Source organism: Mercenaria mercenaria, unplaced genomic scaffold (genome assembly GCF_021730395.1).
Source record: "Mercenaria mercenaria strain notata unplaced genomic scaffold, MADL_Memer_1 contig_3655, whole genome shotgun sequence".
NCBI classification, from domain to species: Eukaryota; Metazoa; Mollusca; class Bivalvia; order Venerida; family Veneridae; genus Mercenaria; species Mercenaria mercenaria.
In genome coordinates, this window is record NW_026461815.1 from 28,739 (window position 1) to 55,806 (window position 27,068).

Below are 27,068 nucleotides of genomic sequence, written 5' to 3' on the forward strand. Positions count from 1 at the left end.
TCCAGATTATTGTTGTGGTGTTTATTTTGTAGAAAATCGACAGAATTCGTCATAAGTAAAAGAAATAAATCCGACAAATGCGATTGTGTAGTCCTTGAAAATGGGGAAAACATCCTTGAAAAGTACTTGAATTTTGTTTTGAAAGTTCTGTATGAACCATGTAAAAGCTTTTGTTTTCAAGACGAAAGAGATGAAACTAGTGAAAAATATAATCCAAGCACTGAGAGGGAACAGCATAACAGCAGTGTTTTGTTAAAGAAACGAGTGTTTAAGGTTGCTGTTTCAGTTGGTTCAACCAATAGCACTCTGTTTATTTTAGAACCATTTTGATGATGGGTAGGAACAGCTCTTGTTGCTTAATTGGATTCAATTAATAAAAATTGGCACAAAAATTGTTTACAGTACATAACTGTGTATAATGCACAGTTAGTTTAAATGAAATGAACAAGTTGGTAATAAGTCTTGTCTTGAAAATTTTTTAGACTATTGACCATACTCTTTGACAATTTTTCTATGCAGCATTTAGTTTAAACAGAAAAAAAAATTCACCTGTATGATTATTTCTTGCATACCAGACAGGGATTTCCGGTGCTGGAAAAATCCATCTTACACCCCGGGGTGTAAGATGACTCTCGTGCTTTAAATGACGTATTACGAACTACACATATGTGGAAGATTTATGTGGTAATTTATTATGCCCCCCTTTGAAAAAGGAGGGGTATATTGTTTTGCAGATGTCGGTCGGTAGGTCGGTCGGTCTGTCGGTCGGTCGGAATGTAGACCTATCCATTTCCGGATGATAACTCAAGAACGCTTGGGCCTAGGATCATGAAAGTTGATAGGGAGGTTGGTCATCACCAGTAGATGACCCCTATTGATTTTGAGGTCTGTATGTCAAAGGTCAAGGTCACAGTGACCCTAAATAGTAAAACGGTTTCCGGATGATAACTCAACAACACTTGGGCCTAGGGTCATGAAAGTTGATAGGGAGGTTGATAATGACCAGCAGATGACCCCTATTGATTTTGAGGTCAGTATGTTAAAGGTCAAGGTCACAGTGACCCTGAACAGTAAAACGGTTTCCGGATGATAACTCAAGAACACTTGGGCCTAGGATCATGAAAGTTGATAGGGAGGTTGGTAATGACCAGCAGATGACCCCTATTGATTTTGAGGTCAGTATGTTAAAGGTCAAGGTCACAGTGACCCTGAACAGTAAAACAGTTTCTGGATGATAACTCGAGAATGCTTAGGCCTAGGGTCACGAAAATTGATAGTGAGGTTGGTCATGACCAGCAGGTGACCCCTATTGATTTTGAGGTCAGTATGTCAAAGGTCAAGGTCACAGTGACCAGGAACAGTAAAATGGTTTCCAGGCAATAACTCAAGAACGCTTGGGCCTAGTGTCAGGAAAATTGATAGTTAGGTTGGCCATGACCAGCAGATGACCCCTATTGATTTTGAGGTCATTAAGTCAAAGGTCAAGGTCACACTGGCCAGGAACAGTTAAATGGTTTCTGATCTTCTTGTCCAAAACCATAGGGCCTAGGGCTTTGATATTTGGTATGTAGCAAAATCTAGTGGTCCTCTACCAAGAGTGTTCAGATTATTTCCCTGGGGTCAAATATGGCCCCACCCCTAGGGTCACATGGTTTATATAGACTTATATAGGAAAAAAACTTTGAAAAACCTCTTGTCCAAAACCACAGGGCCTAGGGCTTTGATATTTTGTATATGACATCATCTAGTGATCCTCTACTAAGATTATTCAAATTATTCCCCTAGGGTCAAATATGGCTCCGCCCTGGGGGTCACATGGTTTACATATACTTATATAGGGAAAAACTTTGAAAATCTTCTTGTCCAAACCGCAAAGTCTATGGCTTTGGTATTTTTAATGTAGCATCATTTAGTGGTTCTCTACCAAGTTTGTTCAAGTTATCCCTCTCGGGTCAAATATGGCCCTGCCTCAGAGGTCAAATGGTTCATATAGACTTATATAGGGAAAAACTTAGAATCTTCATGTCCATAACTTAATCATTCAAATTTGGACCACATGTATAGTTTTGAGTGGCAAGATGAACCTTGACATGAGTTGACCTTGATCTTAACCTAGTGACCTACTTTCACATTTCTGTACCTACAGCCTTCAAATTTGGACCACATGCATAGGTTTGTGTACTGAAAAAAACTTTGACCTTGTTATTGACCTAGTGACCTACTTTCACATTTTTGAAGGTACAGGTTTCAAATTTGGACCACACGCATATTTTTTGTTCCAAAATAAAATTTGACCTTGATTTTGACCTAGTGACCTACTTTCACATTTCTCAAGCTACAGCCTTCAAATTTGAACCACAAGCATACTTTTGTGTACAGAAATGAACTTTGATCTTGAGATTGACCTAGTGACCTACTTTCAAATTTCTGAAGGTACAGGCTTCAAATTTGGACCACTTGCATAGTTTTGTGTTCCGAAATAAAATTTGACCTTGATTTTGACCTAGTGACCTACTTTCACATTTCTCAAGCTACAGCCTTCAAATTTGAACCACATGCATAGTTTTGTGTACTGAAATGAACTTTGATCTTAAGATTGACCTAGTGACCTACTTTCACATTTTTGAAGGTACAGGCTTCAAATTTGGACTGCATGCATATTTTTGTGTTCTGAATTGAAATTTTACATTGATTTTTATCTATTACCTGCTTTCACATTTCTCAAGCTACAGCCTTCAAATTTGAAGCACATGCATAGTTCTGTTTACCGAAATGAACTTTACCTTGAAATTGATCTAGTGACCTGCTTTCACATTTCTCAAGCCACCGCTTTCAAATTTGGACCACATACACATTGTTTTGTACCTAAATGAAATTGATTTTGACCTTGAGCTTAGTAAGTCTTGAAATTTGGAACATTCAAAAATGGCTCAGTGGATGGCGCCAAGATCAATCTGTAATCTCTTGTTAGGTTAATAGGTTAAAGGTCAAGGTCAGATTAAACCAGAATGGTAGTACTTTTGTTTACAGTGAGCATATAATTTCTGTTCCTTGTGCAATTACTAAATGCATCAAGGGGGGCATTTCGTGTTCGATGAGCTCTTGTTTTATTTAAAAAACCGAATAAAAGTCCAATACCTTGACAGTTCCTCTTTGTTCCTGGTGGTATATTTCTCGATTCAAAACACGTTATATTATCAAAAAATAACGTTACGCTGCAACTGATAAAACAAAACCGGAACTAAACATTGTTATTTGTCTTTGAAACGTCACAAAGTCTTTCCTGTTTACAGACGTTGGTTTCCCGCGCTTTGTTTAAATAGGCTGCTATAAGAAATAGTTGTAAAAAGAAAGCCGTTCGATTGATTTTATTTTATATAATTATTTCTTAATGTCGGTATGCAAGAAAAAGATTCTGTCACTGGTTATAGGAATATCCAGCTCTCGGGTAACTGTTTAGGCGGTAACTCGGTAGGAACCTCGTTACTGCCTAAACAGTTACCCTCGAGGCCGGAAATTCCCATCTGCACCTACAACCAGTGAAAGAATCTTATAATTCAAAACCAAAAAAAAAATCCCTACCTGCCTACACACACAAAAAACTTTGGGTCATGTTACCGCAAACAATTTCTATGCCCCCGGCATCTACTGATGCGGGAGGCATATAGTGATTGTCCTGTCCGTCCGTACGAGGTTAACCAAATGGGGGGGGGGGCCTCCGTGGCCGAGTGGTTAAGGTCGCTGACTTCAAATCACTTGCCCCTCATCGATGTGGGTTTGAGCCTCACTCGGGGCGTTGAATTCTTCATGTGAGGAAGCCATCCAGCTGGCTTACGGAAGGTCGGTGGTTCTACCCAGGTGCCCGCTCGTGATGAAATAATGCACGGAGGGGCACCTGGGGTCTTCCTCCACCATCAAAGCTGGAAAGTCGCCATTTGACCTAAAATGTGTCAGTGCGACGTTAAACCCAACCAAAAAAAAAAATAAAAAAAAAAATAACCAAATGGGACCGTTTCGTCTAGCATCAATACCCCTAACTAGAATGACTTGATACTAATGCAGATGTAACCTGTAACCATTCCTCATTTTCAGACATCACCTGACCTCAGTTTGACCTTGACAGTAACCTCGTTTTGGACCTGGGTTGCTTTGTATCGACACAAGGATGCCACCGGGGGCATCAAGCATTTATTGAACGCAGCTCCTTGTTTAATAATGGTCTAATGGTTTCCTCAGTATACAGCTGTTGCAATCTTCATATACTTGTACTCCGATTTAGAAAGTATCCTGACTTGTATGTAATAAAGAATTGAAATCCCATAATACAAATTGTCAGACGTGTAGATGACGAGTTGGCTTCCTTCTTCAAAGATACAAATGATTACTGACGTTCTGTGTTGAAATAATTCGCTTTCAAATATTTTTAACAAAAACATGATATATATATACATATATATAATTATAATATACAAATGTTTTTTACCAGGTGATGAAATTCTCTGTGAGTCCAGTTGTGAGAGTTGCAGTTGAATGCAAAAACCCATCTGAATTGCCAAAGCTTGTAGAAGGTCTAAAGCGTCTCTCAAAATCAGATCCCATGGTACAGGTAAGATATTAGGGTTGGTAGGGCAAAACAGGCAAAGGAAATGTTCACTTTGTCATTTTCTTTTCAGTGTAAAAGAGAATTTCAGAAATTGAGTGGTATGGTCCATTATAGAAATGATGTTATCTTCTGCTTATCACAAAAAAAAAACATGTATTCAAACTTGTCTTGTCTGTTCAGCAGAACGAAAGGTTCAGGTTGAGCTGTTTATTTAGTTGGATGATTGGGCATCCTCTGACAATCATTTTCAATTTTACTAATAACAGTTTTGGCCCAAAGTTTGTGTTGCTAAGATTGTTTACTGTAAGAAAATGTCAGACAAGTTGGATAATGGGTATCTTTGGTAAAAATAAAACTAAGTAAATAGGTCAGATCATAGTAAATTTCAGTTAGCAATCGAGAGGTCACATATCTACATGAAACCTGGTCAGAATGCTTGCAGTTATGTAATTGGTTGTCTGGAGTAAAAAAAAGTACATCAATAGGTAAAAAAAATAATAGAAAAATCTTGTTTATAGAGACAAACATATTTGCCAGAACTACATGAAATCTGCTCAGAATGGTGTCTTTCTTTATGAAGTTTGAAATGGGGCATTTTTAGCTCACCAGAGCACAAAGTGCTCAAGGTGAGCTGTTGTGACCGGTCATTGTCCATCGTCCGTCAACATTTGCCTTGTGGAACACTCTAGAGGCCACATTTGTGACCCAATCTTTCTGAAACTTGGTCAGATTGTTAGTCTTGATGATCTCTAGGTCAAGTTCGAATCTGTGTCATGTGGGGTCAAAAACTAGGTCAGTAGGCCAGATCAAAGGAAAAGCTTGTGAACACTCTTAGAGGTCACAGTTGTGGCCCAATATTTATGAAACTTGGTCAGAATGATTATCTTGATGATCTCTGGGTCATATGGGGTCAAAAACTAGATCACCCGGTCATATCAAAGGAAAAGCTTGTGGACACTTTAGAGGCCACATTTGTGACCCAATCTTTTATGGGTCAGAATGTTTGTCTTAATGATTTCTAGGTCAAGTTTGAAACTGGGTCATGTTGGTTCAAAAACTAGGTCACTAGGCTAGATCAAAGGATTAGCTTGTAACTAGAGGCCACATTAATTTTGTGACTCAATCTTTATGAAATTTGATCAGAATGTTTGTCTTGATGATTTCTAGGTCAAGTTCGAATCTGGGTCATGTGGGGTCAAAGACTAGGTCACCCGGTCAAATCAAAGGAAAAGCTTGTGAACACTCTAAAGGCCACAGTTGTGACCCAATCTTTATGAACTTTGGTCAGAATTTTTGTCTTGATGATTTCTAATTCAGGTTCGAATCTGGGTCATGTGGGGTCAGAAACTAGGTCACCTGGTCAAATCAAAGGAAAAATTTGTGTACACTCTAAAGGCTACAGTTGTGACTCAATCTTTATGAAACTTGGTCAGAATGTTTGTCTTGATGATCTATAGGTAAATTCAGAACTGGCTTATGTGGGGTCAAAAACTAGGTCAGTAGGCCAGATCAACTCTGGTGAGCGATATAGGGCCATGATGGCCCTCTTGTTTTCTGATGACACAATGTATACATATCCAAAACCTGGCAACAATGAGTTGGATGGCATCCAATGACACCCCTGACTTGATCAGATAATACTTAATACTTTGAACTTAAGGGGGACCAGAAACCATGGATATGCATTATTAAAGATAATTGATAATTATGTATATAATAATATGTGTTTCAGTGAATTGAAATGTCTTCATGTCATTGTAGTATTTAGAGTAATTAATATGAGCGGGAGTAGATATCGGTCTTTAGAAAAAAAGGTATCATAATTGACCTAATGATTTGTTACATGTACATGCCACTTTGATAAGGCAGTATTCACATTTTAAATACCTTAACCATACCTCTACCTCCAGCAATTTGCATATAATTAGTAAAATGGATATAATGCATTTTGTCAAAACTGGTTAAACACTCACTTTCAAGCATTGTGACATGTATATATGATAATACCTACCCTGAAAACATCATTCAATTATTAAAAGTCTGAAAAAATTTGAAATCAGTAGCTGGTCAGTGTTTCTCTTTTTTACTTTAAAAATGAGACAAAAGAATTTTGTACGGAACAGGAGTACCATGCATTATCATTGAAACAAACTCGTGCAAACTTGTTTTCGGAGTTAGCATTGTAATAGATTGTACAACATTTGACCACAATGTACAGGATCAGCTCCTTTTAAAGAATTTATATTCATTTTATTTTTGTCGTTGATGACTGCTGTGTCCGAAGTGGTACATAAAGTGCTGGTACATAAAGTGTCTGGTACATAAAGTGACACATTCAAGTATATCATTCGACATTTTTAGAGTGCTGATCACACATATTCGGGTTGGAAGGAGACGAAAGACAAATGTCAAGCTCGGGGTTCCTTCGATTTTCGGAATAGATCATGGTTACAGTAAGGGGTCAGTAACACCAACCAAAACACCAACCAAAACATCAAAGAAAAGAGCGAGAGGGCTTACCACTCCCACTGGAAAGACTCCAGTCCAGTTGGCAAAGAAGATTTCCACAGTAACTGTTGTAAGTTAAAGGCATATTTTTGAGTAAAACAACAACAGCAATAACATAGACATTATTAGGAATTATTGTGTTGAAGTTCAGTATGTTAAATGTTCCACAAAGATACAAAGTTTTTTTTCCTTTTAACCAACACAAAGCAGGGTGAGCATATTCATTTATGCATGGTTGTAAATTTTGTCTTTAATTTTATCGACATCATTTATCAGATTGGATGAAAATATCCAGAATATTACAGTTGTTGTCAGTAAGTTGAAATGATAAATTCTAAATCACATAATTATGTCTAAAAATACTTTTTTCTAGGAAAATAAACCATGGCAACACATTCCCTGGACATCTGAAGAAAAAGACTTCCTGATCAATTATGCGACAATGAATCCAAGAGGCACAGAGACTGCTCAGGAATACTGGCAAAAATGTGCTGAACAGATAAATGTGAAGTTCCCCGGAAGCAACAGAAAAGGTAAAAGAGATTATCTTTTAACTTTAACTCTGTTTCAAGTTCTTTATATTTTTGTATATAAATGCAACAAAACCTTTGAGCTTACAGAAACCTTTTATTAGCTCGACTATTCGAAGAATAGGGGAGCTATCCTACTCGCCCCGGCGTGAGCGTGAGCGTCACACAAAAGTTTAAGTTTGCGTACCACCCCAAATATTTTCAAAGTCCATTGAGATATTGCTTTCATATTTTGCATACTTGTTTACCATCATGACCCCAGTCTGTAAAAAGGAGGAGGCAACTCTATCAAGCATTTTGACTGAATTATGGCCCCTTTTCGACTTAGAATATGCTTATTGTAATGTTTAAGTTTGCGTACCACCCCAAATGTTTTCAAAGTCCATTGAGATATTGCTTTCATATTTTGCATACTTGTTTACCATCATGACCCCAGTCTGTAAAAAGGAGGAGGCAACTCTGTCAAGCATTTTGACTGAATTATGGCCCCTTTTCGACTTAGAAAATTTTAAATGTTAAAGTTTGCGTACCACCCCAAATATTTTCAAAGATATTGCTTTCATAGTTTGCATTCTTGTTGACCATCATGACCCCAGTCTGTAAAAAGGAGGAGGCAACTCTATCAAGCATTTTGACTGAATTATGGCCCCTTTTCGACTTAGAATAAATATTAAAGTTTGCGTACCACCCCAAATATTTTCAAAGATATTGCTTTCATAGTTTGCATTCTTGTTTACCATCATGACCCCAGTCTGTAAAAAGGAGGAGGCAACTCTATCAAGCATTTTTACTGAATTATGGCCCCTTTTCGACTTGGAATATGCTTATTGTAATGTTAAAGTTTTACTCATTGCTTATATTATACTATCAAGCACTGAGAATAGTCGAGCGCGCTGTCCACTGACAGCTCTTGTTTGCTTTTAGAATTTCTTTTTAAAATCATTTATAAGCTAACACATTCTTATGGCCTCTTATGTTTTCAGGACTTTCATGCAAGAGTCTGGCTCAGCGTCTGTGTCTCCGCAGTGCAGACAACCAGTTACTGTTACAAGCCGCACAGTTGATGTTAGCACCCAAACAGAAGATCAGATAAGGTAAGAATCTTCAATATGTAACAGGTGGTGTAAAAATTCGTGACTCGAATGAGGCTCAAATCCAGGGTCTCCTGCTCATTGTGCAGGGAGACAGTCAAAATCCCCTTGATCAAAATCCCCTCCGCTGAAAAATAACTGGGTGTTACAAAATCCCCTTCACACATTTGCAGGGGTATCATAATCCCCTCTGTAATTTTTACTTATTTCATCAAGTTCAAATACAACTATATACAACTTAAAAGTCTATTGCATAAAGCACGTAAATACAATGCCTTTAGCAAACATAATATAATTTGGAGCACTGATATCTATATATCTATAATGTTAATCACAGAGGGGATTATGATACCCTCTGCAAATGTGTGAAGGGGATTTTGTAATACCCAGTCATTTTTCAGTGGAGGGGATTTTGATCAAGGGGATTTTGATATACACTCCATTGTGCATGCACTTTAACCACTGAGATACCAAGCCACATGTCGATCTGCCTAACAATTTATTGGTACTACCCAACTACAAGTGTTTGTTATTACCCATCAAATTCTTGGAAAATATGGATGTATATTCAAGTAAATATTTGTTCATTTCTTTAGAAAATACAGTATTTGAAAGACTTTTTTAAGGACAGTATTATATTTCTGGTGTTAAATAGCATATTTACTGGTCATAATAAGTTTTGATAATAAATCCCATATTCTCACAAAATGACACAATTTTCCCCTCTCAAAAGCCCCGCCAGCTTTCCCCTTAGTCTGAAAAAATAAATAAAATCAAAATTGCTAACTTTTTCAGGACAGATGACACAAAAGTAGATTGGGTGTTTATGCAGCCAACTAAAGACATTTAGGTAATTATTATGTGTTTGTTTGAGCAGTTTCTTCTATATGACCTCTATGTAGCACATGTTATTAATTAATTGTGCATGTATATAAATTATATTTAATTAACAAGGGTTAATGCACTATTAATGAATTATCACCAACACTTTATATCACTACATGTGAAAATTCACGGGGTATGTGTTATTTAGCTCGACATTTCAAAGAAAAGAGAGCTTTTACTGTTACTTTTTTGTTGTTTTTATAAAGTCAAATTGACTTGAAACTTAGAATAGTTCTTCACTATTAATGTCTACATTATTAGAAACAATCCCCTAACTGTGAAGTGCTTTTTGACAGAATGATGCCCCTTTTTACTTAGATTTGTTTTTTAAGAAGTCAAATATCCCTGTGATTATCATATGGGGAAGTTGGCAGTTTTTTTCCCCCCGGAGAACAGGTTAGTACTGGTAAAGTATCCAGAAACACTGGTCTAAGGTTAACTGCCCACCATTACATAACTGAAATACTGTTGAAACATGGCTTTAACCCAACACAAACAAACTTACTATCTTATTTTATACCTTTGTATGATAATGGTAGTATTGATGTCTAAGATGTATACCATCTGTTTGTGAGAAGATTAATATGTATGTTTGTATTGGTACTTTTTGTAGGAGTCAGCAAGCAAGTCTGCACACAATGTCCATGAGACTGCAATGAAGCGATTGCGGCAATACCCACCTCTGACTAATTCTGACAGAAATTGTCTTATTGATATCATAAGTAAGTATACATTTTCATTGTTTTAAACAAATGACGAGGTGAAAAAGTCAGAGCTTTGACCACTTAAATATCAAGCCATCAACTATCCCACCAATCTTTGATGTATTTATATATCTTGAACTTTATGTACACTCCAGTGTATGGAGTAGGTCTTATAAGTGAGTGTGTCTTATTGTTGGAAACATGAGTATGTGAAAATTTAAGTTGAATAATGACTTACACTAAATCTCATTTGTAAAAACATCAGTGTGCTTGTGTAGATTTTCTATACTTTAAAAATGTAACAATATGTAATTTAGGACATACTTGTGATACTGTAACATTTGTGCTTCAATGCACATGTATGTATACTTCCCTACTGAAATATGCACACACAGTCATCCTTTGATATTTTATGTCGATAGGTTATTTTCAGAAACTATTGACAACCTCAAAGCAATATTTTCTGTGTTGTTTTTCAGAGATTGGTACCATTAGTCAAATAGCTAGAGCAACTTTAGGGATTGGCTCCTTGGGAGAAGAAATAAAAAACATGTTTTTATTCGACACTGAAATGGTAGCCAAAGAATGCTCAAACAAAGGCAGTGCCCTGTATCTAAAGAATTACGAACACTTAGTTAATTTTCAGTGGGAAAGAATAATAAATGAACTCATGAAAAAACAAACTTTTCTGGCAGAGGTACTCCTAGCAATAGCACTGCCAAGAGATAGGATCGGAAACACTAAAGCAACGGAGGATCTCATTCCAGTTTTAGGGATGGCTTATGGGGCTTTGATGAAGCAGAGATATTATGCCCTGAATGGTGTGCAGAAGATGATTACTACTGCCTTAGCCAATGAACAGACACATACGAAGGTATTACAATGATCTTTTAAATATTAAAAGTTTCAGCTTTAAAACCCATTACACCAGGCTGTGAGTTACATTTTCTGGCAAGTGATGTATGTAGAAAGGCAGTGAATGTCTGAATACATGTATATCTTTGTATGATAATTATTGATTATATTTGGACTTAGTACAAAGAATATTGGGTTGATAAATTACAGGGTTGTTTATGAAAAGAAAGGTGTAATTGTGGGTTCGGGAACTAGGTAGAAAATGTTATTTAAAGCCTTCTTGAACATAAAACATAATACAAACCAGTGTTCTCTATCATAAACAGCACTTCAGAATAATTTTAAGATACTTCGACAGGAATGCAAGGAATGTCCCCCCACCCTCCAGCTGGGGCACACTCCAGCAGGAATTCTGTGTATTTGGCTGTGTATTCACCAACTGGTAGAGGGGGACTAATTAGCACAGCTGGACATTTCATCTTGTCATTTCTGTACATTCATCCATGCATGATCAGCTAATCAGTAAGACAATCAATAATCCAATACTACCAATATTATAAACCATATGGCCCAGTGCACCATACTGGCAGAATTCTGTGTATTAGAGACTAACTAGTGAGAGGTCTGTGTATTTTACATTCATGTATATTGGGTTTTGGGTGGGAGGTCACTTATAAAGGAGTTTTCAATTGCCTTTAATAATGAATTAAAATGTTTATAAGTAGATGTTCTTTGAGACTTTTAGTTGTGTTTATTTACAAAGAGTAATTTCTGTATGTTTGGTATACAGTCAAACCTGTGTTAAAGACCACCTCTGAAAAGAGATCACCTGACTCTAAAAACCAAATGTTTGTTCACATTATAACATTTACAGTGTATTATAACCTTTAATCAAGACCACCTTACAATAAAGACCACATTTTGGCTCTCTCTATAGTGGTCCATATAGACAGGTTTGACTGTATTTTCTTTGTTTGCTTCAACTTGTTATACTGTTGTTTGTTTAGTTCCTGTTACTGTTTTATTTCAGATGAGGCATCACTACAGATCAGCAAGTTGTCAAATACATACAAGGTGGATAGTATTAAAGTATATAACATTCAAAATGTCCTTCAGAAACTATACTTTTTCTAGTCCCTTTTCCTAGCATTACACATAACAAACTAAGGAATCTGTTCTGGCATTGATTTCCACTGACACAAAGAAACACTAGAGCTTTACATGCATTGAAGGTATAAAGCAAAGTAACAGTTATATTATTTCCATCTGTATTTACTTCACTTACAAATTTGCTCTTAATAAAAGTATATCTGTTTCTATGGCTAACACTGTAACTTCTCTTACAACACAACGAGACATTTAGTTTTAAAGGTTTTCATAGAAAAACCTGGTGAAAAGAATTGGGTATGTCGGAAGGCGGGTGGGAAGATGGTTTCGGCACAATAACTTTACTTAAGGGTGGCTGATTTCGATGAAACTTAACAGGACAGCTAGCTTGGGATCATATGTGGGGTCACTAGGTCATTGTTACTTGAAACTTGAAAAACTAATTCTGCTCACTTACTTCAGTTTGGAGTGACTGATTGAGGCGAAACTTCGCAGTAATGCACATTTGATCTATGACCTTATAAATGAGCTTGTGTGAAAGCATGGTTCTAATAGAATTTCCACGTTCCTTGTTCTACATTAATGTATATTTCATCAGCACTATAAATCTTCCAATGGATAACAATTGTTTATGAAAACTGTGAATCTACTAAAGCATTTGTTGTGCTAAGACTTCCTGCATTTTATGTTTCAGGTCTATGACAGACTTCAACCCCTGGGAATTACTATCAGCCATCAAGGTCTGATGGATACAATGACATCAATATAAGGCAGTTTCAATTCTAAATTCATCGACAGTCTGAAACGAGAAAAAAAAAATCGAATAGTGGGAGACAATATTAATTTTCAAATGCGTGTTGCTCAAGTGAGACAAAGATTAGGTAAAGTAAGTCATATGGAGCACTGGTTTGGCTTGGCGGCAATTGCGCAAAACATTTCCTTCACAGATTTGAATAATGATGGTCCACAATGTGATTTACGTCAGTTGCCAACAGAAATGTTCATACTAAATGAGGAAGACTGGCAAAACATCACCTACAACTTCTCTATTCTTTCGTCTAGAGTTCTGGTAGATTTTTTTCCATGGTTAAAGGTTGCCACTTCTTCTGTTAGTCAACCTATTGCAGATATGCCTGATGCTAGGAAAATCAAAAACGAAGTAATACCTTTGCCAGTCATGCACAAGAACGAACAGAAATACTGGGATGTTGTAGACATTTTGGCATCATACCAAGACATATGTGAAAGTACGTACAAGGCTGCTGGAAAGGCTATTGACAAAGTTCACATAGGAGGTGACCAATTGACTAGACAAAGATTTTCAGGGGCCAAAAGGTTGAGAGCTGCAGCCTTAACAGAAACAGAAAGATTTGAAGCTTTATATCCTATAACATTTGAACTTTTTCACCTACAGATGGCTGTCCTTTCACTATTTTATCAGATACTATATGACGAGCATCACACTCATATTTTTACCCTCCACTGTCAGCGGATAAGATTGCTTAGAAAAGAAAGTGTATATCAAAATCCCCTTGATCAAAATCCCCTCCACTGAAAAATGACTGGGTGTTACAAAATCCCCTTGGGGTTATCATAATCCCCTCTGTGATTAACATTATAGATATATAGATATCAGTGCTCCAAATTATATTATGTTTGCTAAAGGCATTGTATTTACGTGCTTTATGCAGTAGACTTTTAAGTTGTATATAGTTGTATTTGAACTTGATGAAATAAGTAAAAATTACAGAGGGGATTATGATACCCCCTGCAAAAGTATGAAGGGGATTTTGTAACACCCTGTCATTTTTCAGTGAAGGGGATTTTGATCAAGGGGATTTTGATTGTCTCCCTAGAAAAGATGCTAATGGACAAGATGTAAAAAATCATTATGACAGTTGTAAAGAACTAGCCATATCTGTAATCAAAGCATATATAGTTCAGGCTACATGTGAAAAGTTTGAAATGCCTAACTTAAACTTCAAACCTGACTTTGTCCCAGAGTTAGATACCATGACAGATGAACAAAAGAAAGAGTGGTTGATATCTAAAGTATCACCTATTGTATGTCAAGTCACATCTACAAGCAGAAATGTAATTGATGGAACCTTAGTTGAAGATGCCTCCCCTGATATAATATACATCTACAGTAACATATTGAGTTAGGTCTGGTGTTTCTGGAACTGTGTGATATTGTAAAAAATCCTAACAGAAAAAGATTCATAACTTGTATGAAGTATTTAATGATTGTAATGAAAGGACATAACAATAAGTCCAAATACGCCTTAGAAATTATACGCTTACTATGCCAACAATTTGCTTTGCTTAGTGAAAGGGCTGCTAATGAAGCAGTGTATGGGTTATTTGTTAACACAGGAAAGACAATAATCCCAGTAGACCTACAAATGGAACACCTTGTAAAATTGACCAAAGGACACCTGCGGGCAATGTGTTCAAATGTAACTGATGCATCTCTGGTGAAACGTAGTAGCACTTTTTTTTGGTATGAATGAGATAAGTGCAGTGTTTGACAAGGAAACATCTGTATTGACTCGTGCACAAAAAAACATAAAAGAATTTCCTCAAAGGATGATGAAACTAAAATTATCTGTGACTTGAGCTCAATAAAACCATTCACTAAAGTTCCAGGTAGACAAGCCACGTTCTTCAAAAAACAACCAAGGAATCCCCTTACCAAGTTGAATGCAATTGACTTTATAAATTGAATAAGATTTTATCAGCACAAATTCTTCTTTGAACTAAATTAAGTAGTTATGTCGGTAAAATACCGTAAAGAGACAGTTGTGTAAATTTCCATTCAAGGCCAAGGTCCGGTTGACAAACATTGCAGCAGATTTTTGGTTTACTTGTGTTGCTGAAACCAAAGTATTCATTTATAAGTAATCTTTTGCATTTGTCACTTCTGCAGTATTCCTTCATGTTTGTCTGCATGTGTGCTACAGCCAGGTCATTGTTGTTAAAGTATAAAATAGCCTGTGCTTGACTTTCAGCACGTCTGGACCTACCAATCTCTTGAACATAGGCTGCAATATATATGAACATTTACTATAAAAGTCATTTATCTGATCTGTAATGTAACTTGATTTATATTTATACTTCCCTCTACTTCAGCTCGCAATAAAGAGACCTAAGTTTTGATATCTTTATGTTTATACACTATAAATACCACATGATCAGGCATGTCGGTCTTTATGACATTTTTGTCATTTCCAGTTTAATTGCTGCACGTCTGTCATCATGAGTGTTGTAAGGATGTGAATAGTCAGAAGTTAACAGAAATAGTTTTCATGGATATATTCATAGAAATACAGTAGATTCCACTTAATCGCATATCTGTCAATTGCATATTCCTGTTAATTGCATAAAATGTTGAAGTACAAACCATCTCCTATGTCTTTAATGTAAATAGTTATTGTTCATTGCATAGGTTTTACCTGCCATTCCTATTAATTCCTGTTTATTGCATAAAAAAATCAAAACTGACGAAAAAACCCTGCTATTTTGAGAAAAGTTACTGACATTTTTGCAGATATTTTATTAAAAGATGTCAGAAACAGAATGGCAAAAGCTTTATTTTTACAATGACTTTGTTTTCATAGCAAAATGTTCTCTTGCATATGTTTGTAAAGCCACCGGTTGATTTCTGTTAGTCTTGTAACAAGTTTTTCTGCTCCCAGTATGGATAAAAAACTTTTATCTTAAACATTACTGTTACTTGTATATTCCTGTTAATTGAATACTTTTTCACTAACAAAAGAGTTAGTTAATTGAATATTTTTTCACTAACAAAAGAGTTATGCAATTAAGAGGAATCCACTGGTATTTTTTCTATTGAGTTTTTGTTTTTTTTGTTTTTAGGGATAACTTGATATTGACCATTGATCCTGACACATAATATTATATTAGTTGTACTTGTAATTGTATACATATGGATTTAGATTTCTTATCACACATATTTGGTAGTAAGAGTAATGGAAATTCTATATTTGTTATATGATATATAATGCAAAACTTGGATGTTGTAGAAGTAAAGCTTAAAATGGTACATAGTAGAGTTATGACTTTCTAATGTTGTTGGTGGTCCTGCATGTATTACTCGCTGTATGTGCTTTAAGTCTGCACCCATGCCCAGTGCCACTGAAGCAAATACCAATCTTAAACAACATGTTTCTGGTGGGGTCTGTAATTTTCCCAAGATCATGTCCTTCAACTGATAAAAAGACAGATATACATGTACACACATGTTTAGACTAGCTCCTAGACTATGATATATCTTTTTACATTTTTATGATTGAATGTAGTGAACTGAGCCAGTCTATATTCTATGTCCAATATCATATAATTTCAACATCAGTCCTGTGTGAAAATCTCTAAAATAGACTGGCTTTTGTCTCTGTGAAATTGAATTTGTCAAAAAAGGGAAAAATATAGAAATATAGTTATTATCAGTCTAGTGGCTAGTCTAACACATGTTATATGTATATATGATAAGGTTATGACATACTGGTAAGATAGTGCATTAATATTTGATAAACGCAGCATTTGCAGAAAAGATGAAGCCTTCAGACAACTGAGTAAATAACTGCTGCTTTTTATAGAAATTTATAATGAATTATATTTAATAAACAGATTCATAGCAAACCATAATTTGAGCCGTGCCATGAGAAAACCAACATAGTCTGATCAGGCTCCATACTGTTCGCTGTTGCCCTGTATAAGGTTCATACTCTCTTTTTATCGGACAGTATGGAGCCGGATCAGACTGCACGAATGTGCAGCTGATCTGACTCCATGCTGGTCGCAAACCCACTATCTTGGTTTCCTCATGGCGCGGATCATTTAAGTGACCACTTTACTACATTCTATACAGTCTACATAATTATGCAATATTCTGTGCATCAAATTGCAATGTACTGTGTCAGTGCATGCGGAGGGTACATTCATCACCTTTAGTGATAGCTCTAGTTTTTACATGCAGTTACCTTCCCACTGCTATTTTCCATAGAGGAATGAAACATTACTACTCTGGCATTCTCTGGTGTTTTCTCTCCAGCATAAAAACTGTCCTCTAGGATCTGTCTTGCCATTTCATAGCCGTAGCCAATCCATTGTATTGATTTGCAGTAGATTACTGTGATGGGAAAGCTAGCTCCCATATGTTTAAGCTCTTTCAAAACTGGTTCAAATATATAGCCATAAGGGGTGGTGGAACAATTCCCTCTTGCAGTGGCACTTGGTCGCTTAAGCACTATAAACTCTATATTTTCTTTTGTTGGACTTACAGTTCTTCATTAAAAGATTCTTCATGATTTGTTTTTGTCCAACACTTGTTACTGTGGCTGACAGTGCCAAAACTCTACAAGAAAATATAATATGGCCCTTAACTGACAAAGCTGTCTATAATCAGGTCGGAAATCCTCCCCCCCCCCCCCCCAGTCTAATATACAGTGTGCTTTGTCAATCACTAGATATGTGTTGAGTCTTTTTACATTATCCTGTCTGAAGAAATCTGTAATTTTTCGATTATTTAGAATATCCTCTGGATGGGTGAATATATATCTTACTGTGCCATCAGCAATGTGATTTGTTGGTAAATCCTTCCCTTTTGATAAACAAATAGCCATACTACCAAGCTTTTGAATTTGTTGTGCAATTATTGCATTGAGAGGCACAACAACAACAACCAGTGAATTTGGGTCTACAAAAGGTAACATTTCATAAACCTGAGATTTTCCAAACCCAGTTGGTAAGCAGCAGATACAATCAGCCCCACCCACCAGAGCATCTAAGGCTTTTTGTTGAAGGGGTTTAAACTCTTTTATATCTTTTTTATGTTGACGATTGTAGGCTGACAGTGCCATACAGTACCTCTCATCCTGAAACAGGTACAGTAAATTATTAACAGCTAATATACAGGGTATTTTCATAATTTCATACATTTTAAGGCTTTGGGTTTGGAAAGTGATAAAAGAACATTTCAACATTTAGAACAAGTCCATGGTTTCTGGTCCCCCTCCATGTACAATGTACTTATTTATCATGACATGTAGACAAATACTTTGTATATGGAGTATTATCTGCCTCAAGCAGGGGTACCATTGGATGCCATCCAACTCATTGTTGCCAGATTTTGGACAATTAACTACATGGTTATAGATCTACGGCTGGATTACCAAAAAAATCTTTTTCAACAAAAAATTTAACCCATTATAGACATTCTTATCTAAACTTATTATATAATTTACTAAGGCAAATAAGGGTCAAATTTTGTCAGTTGAAAAAAAGTTTTTTTTCTGTAATCCAGACGTTGTTTTATGGACCTGTGGCTTTTATTTATCATCTAAACAAGCCTCTGTGATGCTGTATACATCTATTGTATGATATAGATCCAGCAGAAAACATGCTATACTAAAGGTGAATGTAGACGGTATCGAGACAATACTCCTCTGGGACAATACACGGTACACCCTTGGACTTTACTCCTCCAGGTCTTTAAGCCCTAGGACACAAAAACATATAAACAAGGCACTGACGTATCTGATATTTTAAAAACATAATTCAAATAAATGCCCAATAGATCTAAGCCATACCGGTTAACTGACAAACCGTTTATCCGAAATACGAACGGACAAAATACACGTCCGAAATATGGCTACTATGCAGCGATGTTTACCACCGGCTTTGACATAAACAGGGATCGAACGATAAAGGTAAGGTCTCCACTATATTTTAGGTATATAGTAGCTTTGATTTCAACCGATAGTGCAAAATGTTCATTCCAAATAAGAATTTATTGATACCTCGCAATTTGCACTGGGCGCCGCCATTATTCGGCTTAACGATAGGAAGGGGCAGGTAATCCAGACTATAATGCATCAAGATACACCCGTATACTCGACATATAATCTTTATTTTTAGGCTCTAAAGGGAAAACCCAAGGTTATAAATAGGTCTGGTTAGATTTGTGGGTTTTGTAAATTTTCCACATATTGATACTAAAAATAAATAAAAAGAGCCCCTGGATGCGGGTCTGCCTTAATACAGTAATGTACAGTAATGTAGCAAAATGATGCGTAATGGTGCAAAATGGGGCGTAATGTATATATAAATTTAATACCAGAGCTAAAATACTCGACTAGTGGCATGTTTTATTGCATATAAAACATTTTATATTATAAACTGAGAAAAAAAATGTACAAATTGTAAAACACATTATCTAAATAGCATTCAAAGCTCAGGTCGGCGTAATGATGCCCCGTAAGACTGGTAGAAGCATAATGTATATATAAATTTAATACCAGTGGTAAAATTCTTGCACAATGCAACCTTTTATGGAATATAAATCATTATCTTTCATAAATTAATGAAAAATATTATTTTGTAAATGGTAAAACATATTATTTATATAGCATGCAAAGCTCGGATCGGCGTAATGATGCTCCGTAAGACTGGTAGAAGCGTAATGTAGGCCCCCTATGTAGATTGGTAAAATGCTTGTACAATGACATCTTTAATGGAATAAAAAGCATTATATTTCATAAATTGATGAAAAAATATTATTTTGTAAATGATAAACACATTATTTATATAGAATTCAAAGCTAAGGTCGACACAGTGATGGCCCGTAAGACTGATAGAAGCGTAATGTATGTATAAATATAATACCAGTAGTAAAATATTTGCATAATGACATCTTTTATGGAATATAAATCATTATCTTTCATAAAATGATGAAAAATATTATTTTGTAAATGGTAAAACATATTATTTATATAGCATTCAAAGCTCGGATCGGCGTAATTATGCCCCGTAAGACTGGTAGAAGCGTAATGTATGTATAAATTTAATACCAGTGTTGAATAATAATATAATAATAATATACTTGAATAATGACATCTTTTATGGAATATACATCATTATCTTTCATAAAATGATGAAAAATTTTATTTTGTAAATGGTAAAATACATTATATAGATAGCACTCAAAGCTCAGGTCGGCGTAATGATGCCCCGTAAGACTGATATAAGCGTAATGTATGTATAAATTGATAAAATATTTGCACAATGACATCTTTTGTGGAATATTAATCATTATCTTTCATAAATTAATGAGAAATATTATTTTATATGCGGCTAAACACATTATATAGACCGCTCTCAGAGCTAAGTAATGATCATCAGTAAAGCTTGTAGAGGCCTAATGTGTGTATAGATTTTATACCAAAGGCTAAAATACTGGCTGAGTGACATGTTTTATTGGGTATAAAAAATCTATGGTAAATTGATATTAGAGATTAAAAAAAATGTATATAAATGTTATACTTGATCAACTAAAATTATATTAATATCAACTTAAATTCCTAAAAGTTACACAATTACTAATGTGAAAGACATAATTTGAACATTTTCTTGAACAAAGGATAATTTTAACTTAAAAATACCTTCCATGTTGATTGAGATCCTAATTGGTGCGGCCTTTTAATAATTTCAGTGTTGTTTTAAACAGTGTGTGTGTGTGTTGAGGTTATTTACCCTCGCCACCGGTTAAAAACCATATGGGCGAGCATATCTACAATTATTCTTCTCCTCCTCCTCGTACATCGTCTTTTCATCTCTCCCATTAGTATACATCAATTTAGTAACATCAATTATGTGTCATCTGTTATGTATGTCAACGTGTGATTATGTAACATCTGTTATGTGTGTATCTTCTTAATGTTGTTGGCATCGCTGTTATTGTGTCTACATTTTAAACGATCTGGTCGTCTGCTCTTCATCCCGCCCTCCGTCCCTGCGTTGTACGTCGCCTCCACCAACTGTCTTGCCCGAAGTGTCGCATCCGGAAGCCTGGCTCCGAGGTCTCCACCTTGTCGATGAACCAGCTGTGGCCACTGTATTGAAAGACCCCAGAGATGGTAATCCGGCATCGAGTCGGGGGTTCTGAGCCAACATCAACCTTGTCGATGAACCAGCTGAAGTAAACGCACCTGGGAGTTATGAAGACCAAGACGTCCCTCAGAGATGGTAATCCGGCATCGAGTTGGCCGGGATCAACCAGACCCGGCACCCCGGTTGTAGAGGAAAAGTCCAACACGTAGGCAAGTAGGCAAGATGAAGTTCAGCCTATGTATGTCCCCTTTTTACGGCCACACTCCCTGGTTTTCGTCATGTGGCGCTAACTAGATCAGGCGTTGACCTAGTTAGGGCGCTGACCCAGTTAGCGCTATATGTGCCCTCTCCGCGACGTGCACGCACCAGGGAGCTCGGAGAAGGTTTTAAACAGACACATTTTTGTCAATCAAGTATGACACGTGTGACCTACACGGTAGTTGATTAAAGAAGACATGTGTGATATACATGGTAGTAGCACGTTATCGTTCCCGCGCTTGATTAACAAACATTCCTCGATAGTGCGATATAATTTTGATTCAATCAAATATGTTTTTAAGAATTAGATCCGCGGTATCCTTTGAAAATGTAAAGGCATTTAATGGCATCAGACTCGATACTTAAACAAGAGGGCCATGAAGGCCCTGTATCGCTCACCTGACCTATTGACCTAAAGATCATCAAGATCAACATTCTGACCAAGTTTCATTAAGATATGGTCATAAATGTAGCCTCTAAAGTGTTAACTAGCTTTTCCTTTGATTTGACCCGGTGACCTAGTTTTTGCCCCCACATGACCCAGATTCTAACTTGACCTAAAGATCATCAAGATTAACATTCTGATTAAGTTTCATGAAGATACAGTCATAAATCTGGCCTCTAGAGTCTTAACAAGCTTTTCCTTTGATTTGACCTAGTGACCTAGTTTTTTAACACACCTGACCCAGATTTAAACTTGACCTATAGATCATCAAGATTAACATTCTGACCAAGTTTCATTAAGATATGGTCATAAATGTGGCCTCTAAAGTGTTAACTAACTATTCCTTTTATTTGACCCCCGTGACCTAGTTTTTGACCCGACATGACCCAGATTCGAACTTGACCTAAAGACCATCAAGTTTAACATTCTGACTAAGTTTCATGAAGATATAGTCAAAAATGTGGCCTCTAGAGTGTTAACAAGCTTTTCCTTTGATATGACCTAGTGACCTAGTTTTTGACTCCATCTGACCCAGATTTAAACTTGACCTAAAGATTATCAAGATTAACATTCTGACCAAGTTTCATTAAGATATGGTCATAAACGTGGCCTCTACAGTGTTAATTAGCTTTTCCTTTGATTTGACCCGGTGACCTAGTTTTTGACCCCACCTAACCCAGATTTGAACTTGAGCTATAGATCATCAAGATTTGACCAAGTTTCATTAAGGTATGGTCATAAATGTGGCCTCTAGTGTAAACTAGCTTTTCATTTGATTTGGCTTGGTGACCTAGTTTTTTATCCTACATGACCCAGATTCAAACTGGACCTTACGATCATCAATATTAACAATCTGACCAAGTTTCATGAAGATACAGTCATAAATGCGGCTTCAACAGTGTTAACAAGCTTTTCCTTTGATTTGACCTGGTGACCTAGTTTATGATCCCAGATAACCAAATATCGAACTCGTCCAAGATTTTATTAAGGGTAACATTCTGACCAAGTTTCATTAAGATTGGGCCAAAAATGTGACCTCTAGAGTGTTAACAAGCTTTTTCTTTGATTTGACCTGGTGACCTAGTTTTTGACCCCAGATGACCCAATATCGAACTCGTCCAAGATTTTATTGAGGGTAACATCCTGACCAAGTTTCATTAAGATTGGGCCAAAATTGTGACCTCTAGAGTGTTAACAAGCTTTTCCTTTGATTTGACCTGATGACCTAGTTTTTGACCCCAGATGACTTAATATCGAACTCGTCCAAGATTTTATTGAGGGTAACATTCTGACCAAGTTTCATTAAGATTGGGCCAAAAATGTGACCTCTAGAGTGTTAACAAGCTTTTCCTTTGATTTGACCTGATGACCTAGTTTTTGACCCCAGATGACCCAATATCGAACTCGTCCAAGATTTTATTGAGGGTAACATTCTGACCAAGTTTCATTAAGATTGGGTCAAAAATGTGACCTCTAGAGTGTTAACAGTCAAATTGTTGACGACGGACGGACGGACGGACGGACGACGGACGACGACGGACGCCGGACACAGGGTGATCACTAAAGCTCACCTTTGAGCACTTCGTGCTCAGGTGAGCTAAAAATACTAGTAAAATTTATATTGGCTTTGTAATTGCTTTTGAATGTCAAACAATATTAAAAATAGTATTTTTTATAATTATTACTGAAAAAAAAATATGGAGAAAAAATGTCTAAATATAAAAATGCTTAAACATAGGAAAAACGTTTTTATAAATTCCTTAATTATAATTCATAACATTATGATGCTTGAATATATACTGAATTAATTTTACATTTTCTTGTTTCTAGTTTTTGAATCAAATCATAAATATTATGTGCCGAGTAATTATAGGCTGTAAATGTATATATGTATTATATATGTATTTATTTCACCACATAAGCAATGAAATGACCGCAATATTTATTTACTAAATCTATTTAGTAGATCAAAAGGATTTAAAATTACCAAGACAACACATTCTTTACTAGTTCCGACTTTTATGTCTTCGTCAAAAATAACAACGAATTTTAAGGTAAACGCAAGGTCTATGAAATATGGAAAATGTTTTATCAATGTTATCTAACTTTCATAAGTAGTTGATATTTCCGGTGTGACTAACGCTGTGTATATCGCATTTTTACCGTTGCTTCTTGAACCTTCAGTTTGATAAATGTTCGACAAATACTTTTATATTATCTTGTAAGTCAAACGCGACTGTATAACCCCGATACTATTAATGATATATTTTCGAAAAAAATATATATAGTGTTATATTTAATCAACTACAATTATATCAATATCAACTTAACTTCCTAAAAGTTACAAAATTACTAATGTGTAACGTTCACGCAATTATTTCCATAATCAACACATTCACGGTATCGTATTTCACAGGTAACCCGACGCATTTTTTTTTTCAATCAAACATGACACGTGTGATATACACGGTAGTTGATATAAGAAGACACGTGTGATATACACGGTAATAGCAGGTTATTATCCCCTTGTTTGCTTAATAAACATTCCTCCATGATGCGATTTAATATTGATTAAATCTAATGTGACAATGATTTTTAAGAATTTGAACCGCGGTATCCTTTGAAAATATATTAAAAAGACATTAAATGGCATTAGATCAATCAACTTCTTTGTACTTAGACATTTTGATAAATTTATTTTATTCTTTATACTTTATTCAGCTTAATACAAGCTGATATTAATTGCGGAAAGGGTAAATACTTAGATACAATAACGAGGACATGCGCCTATTGTTCCGATATATGTGTCCTGGCGCAACGAAAGAGAACATCAGAAGATTGTGCGGAATTTTGCCCGGATTATGGGTACGAATTCGAAAACGAACAAGGTAAGGCCATTTATATTACTTCGCTCATTTTTTTTTTTTGAAAAACCGATATACAGTACAGTACATAGCCTATAAAGTAGACAACTATTGAAAAAAACTTCCTTCATATAGAGATCGTACCATAGCTCTTCGCATACTTTGATTTTTCAAACTAAAGTGATTTTTACAAGTGCACCGGTAACGATAAAAATGTAAACAACGGACTCTGTCTATGAAACTTTGAAATGAATGAATGACAGTCGATCTTAGTCATAATACTGATTGACAGTGAATGCTAATGACTCCATGTGTTGCAGAAAGGTATTTAGTTTGTAACTGTAATCTCCCATAAATTGAAATCCTCTCAAAACTGGTAAAATAATTGGCAGTGGCTACGATTACGGTACCGTAATCCTAGCCTCCGGTTCTAGGATTACGGAAGTTCCGTATTCCTAGACAAACCTATGAGGATAGGCTAGGATTACGGAAGTATTTTAAGAGGCATAAAGTATATGTTAGGACACGCATAAATGATGTTGTAAACTTACTTATTTCACTTAATTTTTCATGCCTGCCTTATTATTTCGTGTTTTCAATCCGCCGTTTTGGGTTAGTATAATCTTAATGGCGGCGCGCGGATATATATTAGAAATATGAGTGTCAAAGTTAGATTTAAAAAAAAAATCTAGTTATATTTAAAAAAAAATCTATAGATTCTACATTGAATTTTATGGTTTATAACCATATTGTATGTTATTAAAGACCATTTGTGTTGACTTGATGATGGTATATACGAAACATAGATAATTCTATATTTCCGCGCACCGCCATTAAGGTTATACTAACCCAAAACGGCCGATCGATAGCACGAAATATTTAGTGAAATTAAGTGAAATGAGTAAGTTTACAATGTCATTTATGGATATCCTAACATAACTTTGATGCCTCTTAAATACTTCCGTAATCCTAGCCTATTCTCATAGAGTTGTCTAGGAATACGGAACTCCCGTAATCCTAGAACCGGAGGCTAGGATTACGGTACCGTAATCGTAGCCACTGCCAAAATAATTACTTATATTTGGACAAAACTCACCGTCTTTGCCGTTCGACAGCTGCAAAAAGGGAAAATATAAAATATTCAGTGTAAGTAATATTTCACTGGTACTACCAGTTAGTAAGTTCATACTCTGAACAACACGTCAGAGAAATTTAGGCAGATTTGACCGATTATGACGTTGGCAGCATTAGATTATATTTTTTCTTTACACAAAAATTGCCGTTAGGTAACAAAGCGAATACGCCGATAATCCGGAGTTCACCGATTATTGTTCCAGTTCACGCAATGTAATCCAGCAATTAAACTGCATAGCTATTAGCTACTGCTGTTATAGGGAAGTGGTAGAGTGTCTGCCTTAGGTGTGAGAGGTCCTGGGTTCGAGTCCCAGTTAGAGCTTAACTATTTAGATTCTGCTAAAGCATAGTTTTGCTGTTAATAGACTGTTCTAGATGTTCTAAATTTTTAGCACACAGTATCATGGATCATTATTTAGAAGTCCAGATCAAAGTTGAATGTTAAATCAAATGCACCCAATTAGAAAATATTGACTATATCATGTCCCTTTGATGTTTATGCTCTCCATGTTCAAGAAGAGTTACATTTCCTTGATCACAAAATTTTCGTTAACATGAAAATATTAAATGCTCATAACTCCAGACTTCTGGTTAAAATATTGTCTATATTTCTGTTTTTGAGAAATATATGGACATTTGTCTTCATTTCAAAGCTTTTTAACTTCAAACCTATGATTTGAAAAACTTAGGTACTATCTCTATAAACGCTGTTTAAAGTGACAATCTTTGTGCACACAAACTAATTAACGCACAAAGTTTGAAAATAAGTCTAATAGTATTTTGTCCTTGTCACCTTCGGATAAGTGAAACATTCTACGCGATTTTCCAGTGGGTACTTGGACATTTATCTTGCACAATACTGCATTTTGATGTAACCATATTGAATCTCGACTCCTTGGCCATTGGAAAAATTGTTTCTTTGACTCCATAAAATCCACTTCAACTTCATGCTCATTTTCATCGGTGTCGGTAACTTTTCCAATGTACCAACTGCCTTCATACACTGCTGCTACGTACTCTTCAACTTGAAACCTTATTTCTGAGTCTACCTTGCTATCTTCTTTGCCACCATGTTCTTCTGAATCAGTTGCAGTTACAGATTGTTCAATGATAGGTTCAGATTCACCTGTTGTTGCGACCGGTTCAGATACTGGTATGTTCAATATTTCTTTGT

General features: G+C 35.9%; 1 protein-coding gene and 1 pseudogene across 1 annotated transcript; one reads left to right on the plus strand and one right to left on the minus strand.

Moving 5' to 3' along the window:
• The first annotated feature begins 7,490 nt into the window (after positions 1-7,490).
• LOC128553269 (uncharacterized) lies at positions 7,491-16,349 on the plus strand (annotated as a pseudogene).
• LOC128553270 (ATP-dependent DNA helicase RecQ-like) lies at positions 15,056-19,131 on the minus strand. Its single transcript, XM_053534399.1, has 5 exons — positions 19,105-19,131; positions 17,751-18,180; positions 17,287-17,480; positions 16,367-16,514; positions 15,056-15,327 (listed from the first exon to the last, which is right to left on the minus strand). The coding sequence occupies exons 1-5, from the start codon at positions 19,129-19,131 to the stop codon at positions 15,056-15,058; spliced, it is 1,071 nt and encodes a 356-aa protein (XP_053390374.1).
• Between the last annotated feature and the right edge of the window lie 7,937 nt (positions 19,132-27,068).